Source organism: Coregonus clupeaformis, chromosome 6, assembly GCF_020615455.1.
Source record: "Coregonus clupeaformis isolate EN_2021a chromosome 6, ASM2061545v1, whole genome shotgun sequence".
NCBI lineage: Eukaryota > Metazoa > Chordata > Actinopteri > Salmoniformes > Salmonidae > Coregonus > Coregonus clupeaformis.
This window is the reverse complement of record NC_059197.1, coordinates 39,630,430-39,640,268: the sequence shown is the minus strand read 5'-3', so window position 1 is coordinate 39,640,268 and position 9,839 is coordinate 39,630,430. Positions and strand designations below refer to the sequence as shown.

Below are 9,839 nucleotides of genomic sequence, written 5' to 3'. Positions count from 1 at the left end.
AGACGGAAGTCCAAATTACCCTGATTGGTGGAACAATAGTTCACTCAAATATCGAAAAGGCGGAGTCAACTTGTTTGTTCACGAGATTCAACTTGGCGCTGAGCGGGGCATTATACAAATATGTTCAGGCTGAGCTGTTTAGAAGTGGATGTGATTTATAAATCATTTTCAAAAGTGCGCTGCGCCTTTCTAAGCTCTACCGTCATGAGCAACCACTTTGTATTGCACATGTGTAAAATGAAATGTTATGAATATGGACATAAATAGCAAATGTAGATGTAAAAATTGAAATATAATTTGTCTCACTGTCAAAAAGACAATGCAATTGAGGGCGCTATCCTGATCGTGGCATCAGGCCACCACTGAGTAGCGGGTAAACTAAGGTTACGTAAAAGGAAACAGTAGTGGGCGGTCTCACGTACCGGCTTTCTTTTGATTCGCTCAGCTTTCTCTTCCTCACCAGTGAACCTATTGAATGCATCTGGGAAGTCGGACAATGCTGGAACGGTGGACAGTGCCATAACAACGCTTTAGTAACCAAGAACATTTTGCACAAACTTGTTTTCTTATTGAAGAAAGTAGACTTAGCTTGCAGGTCCAGCACATGCCAAAAAATACATAACATTTAACACCATCAAGGACACTTTGGACAGGTAATGCAGATTTATAAATTGTTCTTAAATTGATACATTATGTAACGTATTGCATGATTTCAAATGAACTCTATTGTTTTGCTCTGTGATGCCAACCGTGCACAAATGTATCGCAGTGGAAACTCAATCTGGCAATGGCTTTCATCACCTTTTGCGCTCATGCCAGGCACTTTTTCGCGAGGGGAGTGTGACGCAACAGTTCAATTGCTGATAGTTTTCTCCAAGGCCAGGGTGCTGTTGTACTCTTTGTTGCTACTGCCTGCAACTAGAGCAAAACGTTGCACCCACCGATTTGGTTCATTCGATGTAATTTTTAACAATAGAAAATAAAAGTTAAAGTTGTTAAATCCAGTGGTGGAAAAAGTACCCAATTGTCATACTTGAGTAAAAGTAAAGATACCATAATAGAAAATGACTCAAGTAAAAGTCACCCAGTAAAATCCAGGTTGAGTAAAAGTAAAGATACCATAATAGAAAATGACTCAAGTAAAAGTCACCCAGTAAAATCCAGGTTGAGTAAAAGTCTAAAATTATTTGGTTTTAAATATACTTAAGTATCAAAAGTAAATGTAATTGCTAAAATATACTTAAGTATCAAAAGTAAAAATATAAATAATTTCAAATTCATTATATTAAGCAAACCAGACGGCACCATTTTCTTTAATTTACGGATAGCCAGGGGCACGCTCCAACACTCAGACATAATTTACAAACGAAGCATGTGTTTAGTAAATCCGACAGATTAGAGGCAGTAGGGATGACCAGGGATGTTCTCTTGATAAATGTGTGAATTAGACCATTTTCCTGCTAAGCATTAAAAATGTAACCAGTACTTTCGGGTGTCAGGAAAAATGTATGGAGTAAAAAGTAGATAATGTTCTTCAGGAATGTAGTGAAGTAAAAGTTGTCAAAAATATAAATAGTAAAGTAAAGAACAGATACCCCAAAAAACTACTTAAGAAGTACTTTTAAGTATTTTTACTTAAGTACTTTACACCACTGGTTAAATCATCAGATTGTTGCACTGCATCTGTCGATGAATCATGTACGGTACAGTAACTATCGCATGCTTGAACTGAGCACATTATTTTATTTTTCATGACGTAGCATAGTAAATGTAAATCCTGGACACTGAACATAGTATGATACAGAATGTTACGTTTGGTATAGTTAGATAAGACAGAAGGTTACTTAAGGCAGAAATGAAAGGAGGGTGATTGGTCGGGATGGGTGGACATTTCATCACAGACAATTCTAGCTAATTAGCAACTTTGCAACTAGTGAGTACTTTTTAGCTACTAAGTAACTATACTGAACAAAAATATAAACACCAAGTGTTGGTCCCATGTTTCATTAGCAGAAATAAAATATCACAGAAATGTCTCTTAAATTTTGTGCACTAATTTGTTTACATCCCTCTTAGGAGAGCTCTTCTTTGTCTACACCCATTCAGCATCGTTCACACCCTACGTCTATCGACATGTCTGTATACAGTTGTCATTCATTATTACAGGAAAATAAACTCACAACAATATCCTTTTTTACAAGTTAATGGTGAGCTATTTAAAGAAAATAGCTTACGGTTGTGAGTGTGACGAAATAAAAGCAGAGAATTTTAGAACTTGGACACTGTCTCATTGGCCTAACGTCATATCCTAATTTGACTGGTGCAGGTCATGTTGTCCTTTACATGACCGTCTCTGGTAAACACACACTATATCAAATATAATCAAAGTTGATTTGTCACATGCACAGGATACAGAAGGTGTAAACGGTACAGTGAAATTGTTTCTTGCATAGTGCAGTCTTTTTTTTTAGACTATCTATCTAGCTAAACAATGAACCATAATCCCAACTCATAACTTTACTACCCTGCATTAATCTACAGGTAGCTAAACACTAACCAGCTAGGTTCAATGTTAGCTAGCTAGCAAACATTAGGATATAACTAGCAATGCAAATGGCTCTGAGATATGAATAATATTACTACACAGATCATACACGTAACGTAACGTTAGCTAGCGAGCCAGCCAGCTAACGTTAGCTAGCTAGCTAACAGTAAGCTTTAACTTGCAATGAAAATGATTTTCTGACAAAATTAGAAACGTATCATATCTGAAAATGTAGCTAGCTAGACTCTCTTACCCGTATACATGGATGAACGCTTCTCCTTCTGTCACGGATGCCATGGTTGCCCTTAGTTTGAAGACGTAATCCGGAGACAGGTGTTTTATACAACAGCCTTCTCTTTTTGACTCCCTCCGCATTTGCAATCAAATGCCTGAATTTTCTCCATCTCCTTAGCTATCATACTCTGCTTCCACCAGGCATTCCACTGATTTCAAAACTCAGTCCTCCAGAAAGTGGAGAGCTAACTTTAAAAAAAATCTGCGTTAGTAAGGATTATCTACACATACTGAGCAGCTCAATCCGAACTCATCTCTCGGCATGTCCAGCCCATGCATTATCTCAGCCAATCATGGCTAGCGGGAAGGTTCCTGACGTTTTCTGTGGCTAAACCAACTAGGCTCGTAATTTAACCATTTTATTCGTATTTACAGATGGCATACAAGTTTGTTATTAAGGCACATGAAAGTTCACATGCTCCAGAAGGCATTTTTGCCTAAAAACACATTTTGATAAATAAATAAAAGTTTACGTTCAAATGTCTCTCCTGTGAAGTAGTGATGCGTGACATACGCCTAGTGTGCAATTGGCATTCTGACTGCAGGAATGTCCACCAGTGCTGTAGCCAGATAATTTAATGTTAATTTCTCTACCATAAGCCGCCTCCAACGTTGTTGTAGAGAATTTGGCAGTACGTCCAACCGGCCTCAAAACCGCAGACCACGTGTAACCACGCCAGCCCACGACCTCACAACCGCAGACCACGTGTAACCACGCCAGGCCAGGACCTCCACATCCGGCTTATTCTCCTGCGGGATCATCTGAGACCAGCCAGCTGGACAACTGATGAAACTGTGGGTTTGCACAACTGAGGAATTTCTGCACAAACTGTCAGAAACCGTCTCAGGGAATCTCATCTGCGTGCTCGTCGTCCTCACCAGGGTCTTGACCTGACTGCAGTTTGGCATTGTAACTGACTTCAGTGGGCAAATGCTCACCTTCGATGGCCACTGGCACGTTGGAGAAGTGTGCTCTTCACGGATGAATCATGGTTTCAACTGTACTGGGCAGATGGCAGACAGCATCTTATGGCGTCTTGTGGGCAAGCTGTTTTCTGATGTCAACATTGTGAACAGAGTGCCCCATGGTGGGGTTATGGTATGGGCAGGCATAGGCTATGGACAATGAACACAATTTCATTTTATCGATGGAAATTTGAATGCACAGAGATACCGTGACGAGATCCTGAGGTCCATTATCGTGCCATTCATCCGCCGCCATCACCTCATGTTTCATCATGATAATGCACGGCCCCATGTAGCAAGGATCTGCACACAATTCCTGGAAGCTGAAAATGTCCCAGTTCTTCCATGGCCTGCATACTCACCAGACATGTCACCCTTTGAGCATGTTTGGGATGCTCTGGATCGACGTGTACGACAGCCTGTTCCACTTCCAGCCAATATCCAGAAACTTTGCACAGCCATTGAAGAGGAGTGGGACAACATTCCAAATGCCACAATGAACAATCTGATCAACTCTATGCGAAGGAGATGTGTCGTGCTGCATGAGGCAAATGGTGGTCACACCAGATACTGACTGGTTTTCTGATCCACGCCCTACTTTTTTTTAAAGGTATTCGTGACCAACCGATGCAAATGTGTATTCCTAGTCATGTGAAATCCATAGATTAGGGCCTAATGAATTTATTACAATTGACTGATTTCCTTATGAACTGTAACTCAGTAAAATCTTTGGAATTCTTGCATGTTGCTTTTATATTTTTTGTTCAGCATGTTGGCTAACCCTTCCCCTAACTTTAACCTAACCACTAGCCTAGCTAATGTTAGCTATCTAGCTAACATTAGCATTAGCCATCTAGCTAATGTTAGCAACAACAAATTTGACTTTTTTAACATATCATACGTATTGCAAATTCTTAACATATTGCACAAATTGCAATTCATGACACATCAAACGAATTGTAATTCGTAACATATACAAAATAGATGATGGACATCCACAAATTAATACATACCATACGAAACATTACATATCATACAGAGGGACACAGATTTACGTTTACTAAGTCCAGGTTGAAATGTTAGCTAAATGTCAAAGTGTAATTGATTTAGGTATTCAAAAATATATATTTTCAGTATCAACCATTGTCTTTGCATGCATATTAGTATTAATGCTCGATGCATATAGCAGTTGCAGATATATTACCATATTCAATCAAAACCTTTATCTGGTTTTCGGGGGAATGATTCTCAGAAGACCTCAAGTAGTCAAGGTTTTGCTTTTCCCATCTCATGACATCAGTCTACTATTGGCAAATTGAATTACTTGTCATCCGATGCACTCATCACTTTCAATATACTGTCCTGTCCAAATAGAAATGACCACTGTCAGTTAAACAATCAATGATGTTTTTGTCTCTCCTGCGTGCTTTTGTTTCAGCATAATGACAACTTTATCACAGACAAAGGAAATCTTCCGGAGAGCAGATGCTGTGTGCTTTGATGTGGACAGCACTGTCATCAGAGAAGAAGGCATTGATGAGCTAGCCAAATTCTGCGGGGTTGGAGATGCTGTCACAGAAATGTATGTTGTGTAGCAATTCGTAATGATTTTAAGATGAAAAGCATGTGCTTTCTTCTCTCCCTTCTTTATCTAGGCCCATCTACATTCCCCTGTACCATCATTTTCTACATGTTATTTTCTAAATGTTTCATTCTCAACATATTTGTTGAGTACATTGAGTTTCTCTCATTTCAGGACTCGCCAGGCCATGGGAGGGTCAGTGACTTTTAAAACCGCTCTGACAGAGCGCCTGTCGATCATCCGATGCTCGAGGGAACAAGTGAACAAACTGATAACTGACCACCCTCCCCAGTTGACGACAGGTATTAAGTAAGTGGTTGTTGATTCAATTGGTCAATTTTTCCCCCACTCAACACTATTTGATTATTAGCAGGCTATTGTAATTGTATTGTCATTCCCACATAAAATGGTTGAACTTCCAGTAGTCTCTTCAAGCCGGGTGTCTAACCTCAAGTTGCATAATCACTTATGAAACCTGTACTAATTTCTGCATGTTGTAGAATAAATTGACACATTTCCATCCATTGTCCAGGGAGCTTGTTGATACTCTGCACCAGCGCAACGTGAAGGTGTTCCTGGTATCTGGTGGTTTCCGCTGTATCGTGGAGCATGTCGCCACTCAACTCAACATTCCTCTCCATCACGTGTATGCCAACCGCCTCAAGTTCTACTTCAATGGTAAGAGCAGATCAGAGCAGCATCAGAATCACCTCACACTGTTGCAGGGATGAACTGTGGTTGATGACTGTATGATCATTAATGTATGAATATTATGGGTTATTTTGGTTTGACGACTGGAAGCAAAAACAGGTGGCCATCTTATCACTTCAGTATCCCTGCACATTGTACATTTGGTATTGGCACTGACCCTGTATATAGCTTCCTCTCTTATTTCTTAATTCTCGTGTTTTCTTTATTATATACACTACCAGTCAAAAGTTTGGACACACCTACCAAGAAATTCCACAAATTAGCTTTTAACAAGGCACACCTGTTAATTGAAATGCATTCCAGGTGACTACCTCATGAAGCTGGTTGAGAGAATGCCAAGAGTGTGCAAAGCTGTCATCAAGGCAAAGGGAGGCTATTTGAAAAATCTCGAATATACAATATTTTTTGATTTGTTTAACACTTTTTTGGTTACTACATGATTCCATATGTGTTATTTCATAGTTTTGATGTCTTCACTATTATTCAACAATGTAGAAAATAGTAAAAATAAAGAAAAACCCTGGAATGAGTAGGGTGTCCAAACTTTTGACTGGTACTGTATATATTTTATTTGCATTAGTTATACTATTTTGATATTGATTACTGCACTGTTGGGTAGAGCTTGCAAGTGAAGCATTTTACTGTACTTGTGCATATGACAACTTGAACTGAACTTCAGAGGGCTGGTTTCAGCCAAGCAAGCAGTAGATTGGCCTCTACAGGAAGGAATTCTTTACTAATTCAAACCGTAATATTTTCCTCCTAGGTGAGTATGCTGGCTTTGACGAGACCCAGCCCACATCTGAGAGTAATGGAAAGGGGAAGGTGATCAGCATGCTCAAGGAGAAGCACAGCTTCAAGAACGTGGTGATGATTGGCGATGGAGCCACAGACCTGGAGGCCTGTCCCCCTGCAGTAAGTGTTGTCTTGTCAATACACTTAAAGACAGGTGACAAGCTAGTATTTATAGCTGTTACTTATGTCATCTCCAGCGTTCTGTCATAGAATACTTTATTGTCCATCTTGTGAAGGAAATTTGTATTTTTTTCTATCTGCTCCCAACACCCCTAGACACCACAGAAACGCACACACACAACACATTTTAGGTGGAGCACAGAGTTAACAGCAGTGCAGTGCCCGTGGAGGAGTTACAGTTGAAGTCGGAAGTTTACATACACCTTAGCCAAATACATTTAAACTCAGTTTTTCACAATTCCTGGCATTTAATCCTGTCTTAGGTCAGTTAGGATCACCACTTTATTTTAAGAATGTGAAATGTCAGAATAATAGTAGAGAGAATTATTTATTTAAGCTTTTATTTCTTTCATCACATTCCCAGTGGGTCAGAAGTTTACATACACTCAATTAGTATTTGGTAGCATTGCCTTTAAATTGTTCGGGTAGCCTTCCACAAGCTTCCCACAATAAGTTGGGTAAATTTTGGCTCATTCCTCCTGACAGAGCTGGTGTAACTGAGTCAGGTTTGTAGGCCTCCTTGCTCGCACATGCCTTTTCAGTTCTGCCCACACATTTTCTATAGGATTGAGGTCAGGGCTTTGTGATGGCCACTCCAATACCTTGACTTTGTTGTCCTTAAGCCATTTTGCCACAACTTTGGAAGTATGCTTGGGGTCATTGTCCATTTGGAAGACCCATTTGCGACCAATCTTTAACTTCCTGACTGATGTCTTGAGATGTTGCTTCAATATATCCACATAATTTTCCTTCCTCATGATGCCATCTATTTTGTGAAGTGCACCAGTCCATCCTGTAGCAAAGCACCCCCACAGCATGATGCTGCCACCCCCGTGCTTCACAGTTGAGATGGTGTTCTTCGGCTTGCAAGCGTCCTCCTGTTTCCTCCAAACGATGGTCATTATGGCCAAACAGTTCTATTTTTGTTTCATCAGACCAGAGGACATTTCTCCAAAAAGTACGATCTTTGTCCCCATGTGCAGATGCAAACCGTAGTCTGGCTTTTTTATGGCGGTTTTGGAGAAGTGGCTTCTTCCTTGCTGAGCGGCCTTTCAGGTTATGTCGATATAGGGCTCGTTTTACTGTGGATGTAAATACTTCTGTACCCGTTTCCTCCAGCATCTTCACAAGGTCCTTTGCTGTGGTTCTGGGATTGATTTGCAGTTTTCGCACCAAAGTACGTTAATCTCTAGGAGACAGAACGCGTCTCCTTCCTGGGTGGTATGATGGCTGCGTGGTCCAATGGTGTTTATACTTGCGTACTATTGTTTGTACAGATGAATGTGGTACCATCAGGTGTTTGGAAATTGCTCCCAAGGATGAACCATACTTGAGGTCTATAATTCATTTGGCTGATTTCTTTTGATTTTCCCATGATGTCAAGCAAAGAGGCACTGAGTTTGAAGGTAGGCCTTGAAATACATCCACAGGTACACCTCCAATTGACTCAAATGATGTCAATTAGCCTATCAGAAGCTTCTAAAGCTATGACATCATTTTCTGGAATTTTCCAAGCTGTTTAAAGGCACAGTCAACTTAGTGTATGTAAACCTCTGACCCACTGGAATTGTGATAGTGAATTATAAGTGAAATAATCTGTCTGTAAACAATTGTTGGAAAAATGACTTGTCATGCACAAAGTAGATGTCCTAACCGACTTGCCAAAACTATAGTTTGTTAACAAGAAATGTGTGGAGTGGTTGAAAAACGAGTTTTAATGACTCCAACCTAAGTGTATGTAAACTTCCCACTTCAACTGTAATTATTAAGTGCCTTTTTCAAAGACACAATTGCAGGGGTGTATTCACTAGGAACCAAATAGAAGAAAACGGAATGAACCGGGGAGGAACCTACCTGAATGTATCTAATAGAAACTCTAGTTTGCATTGCAAAACATTTTGCTACTGTCTGCAACTAATGAATACACCCCAGTACTAGATTGTCAGGCGTTAAAGGCAGCTATAATGTAAAGTAACACTGGAATAATGGACACTGGATGCCTTTTGACTTTTAAGCTATTTTCCTCACTACATTGTTTTGTTTTTCAGAATGCATTCATTGGATTTGGTGGAAACGTGGTCAGGCAGCAAGTAAAGGGGAGAAGTTTGTGGTACGTCACAAGTTTTGGAGAGCTGCTAAAAGAACTGGAGAAGATTTAACAAGGAAATACCATACAAACCTGAACCCTCTTACAACTATTGTTACTAATGCTAACATCAGTGTTTTATTTTCACCTAATGGTGTGCCTTTTATGGTTTTATCCAGTGCACACTTTTTATTTAATTTCCAGTCAATAGATTTTTTTTTTTTATGAATGAAAATGTTTCCACTACAAGTGTCTTCTTGGGTTTGACCCTTGTTGATTTTTCTACTAGAGAATATTTACAAAAAATTCAGGTTAACTAAATGTTATCCTTTTTGGAGGGATTTGAGCAGGGTTGGAGTCAATTCCATTTCAATTCAGTATTTTAGTTTAATTACAGAATTAATTTAATCCAATCCTGGATGTGTTTTTAAACTGCACTTTTGTGGTTTTGTCCTCATTTCAAAGCTTTAGTGGTAAGGATAATAAAACTACTGCATTTTACAATATGTGCATTTGTTTTAATTTTGCTATTAACACTAATAGTAAAAGTGTAAAATGCAGTTCTCAGTGTGCGTGGTCATTTACTTGTTTGTTTGCTTTGTGTCAACAGCCTCATGGTACCATCCACTAAACAATGACAAACACATAACTCACACACATCCATATTGTACTGGCTAGCA

The 9,839-nt window shown here is 39.5% G+C and overlaps 1 protein-coding gene across 1 annotated transcript; it reads left to right on the top strand.

Moving 5' to 3' along the window:
- The first annotated feature begins 446 nt into the window (after nucleotides 1–446).
- On the top strand, nucleotides 447–9,660 carry LOC121567917 (phosphoserine phosphatase). The gene is made up of 6 exons (XM_041878305.2): nucleotides 447–653; nucleotides 5,244–5,387; nucleotides 5,562–5,696; nucleotides 5,920–6,065; nucleotides 6,865–7,013; nucleotides 9,122–9,660. Exons 2-6 carry the CDS (start codon nucleotides 5,248–5,250, stop codon nucleotides 9,230–9,232), a joined length of 681 nt encoding a protein of 226 aa, XP_041734239.1. The 5' UTR covers nucleotides 447–653; nucleotides 5,244–5,247; the 3' UTR covers nucleotides 9,233–9,660.
- The last annotated feature ends 179 nt before the right edge of the window (nucleotides 9,661–9,839 follow it).

Excerpts from the sequence above, each read along its gene's own strand:
- LOC121567917 (XM_041878305.2), top strand. The coding sequence starts at position 5,248 with ATGACAACTTTATCACAGACAAAGGAAATCTTCCGGAGAGCAGATGCT. Across the intron at positions 6,066-6,864 it reads CCTCAAGTTCTACTTCAATG|GTGAGTATGCTGGCTTTGAC; the intron begins GTAAGAGCAGAT and ends TTTTCCTCCTAG. Across the intron at positions 7,014-9,121 it reads TGGAGGCCTGTCCCCCTGCA|AATGCATTCATTGGATTTGG; the intron begins GTAAGTGTTGTC and ends TTTGTTTTTCAG.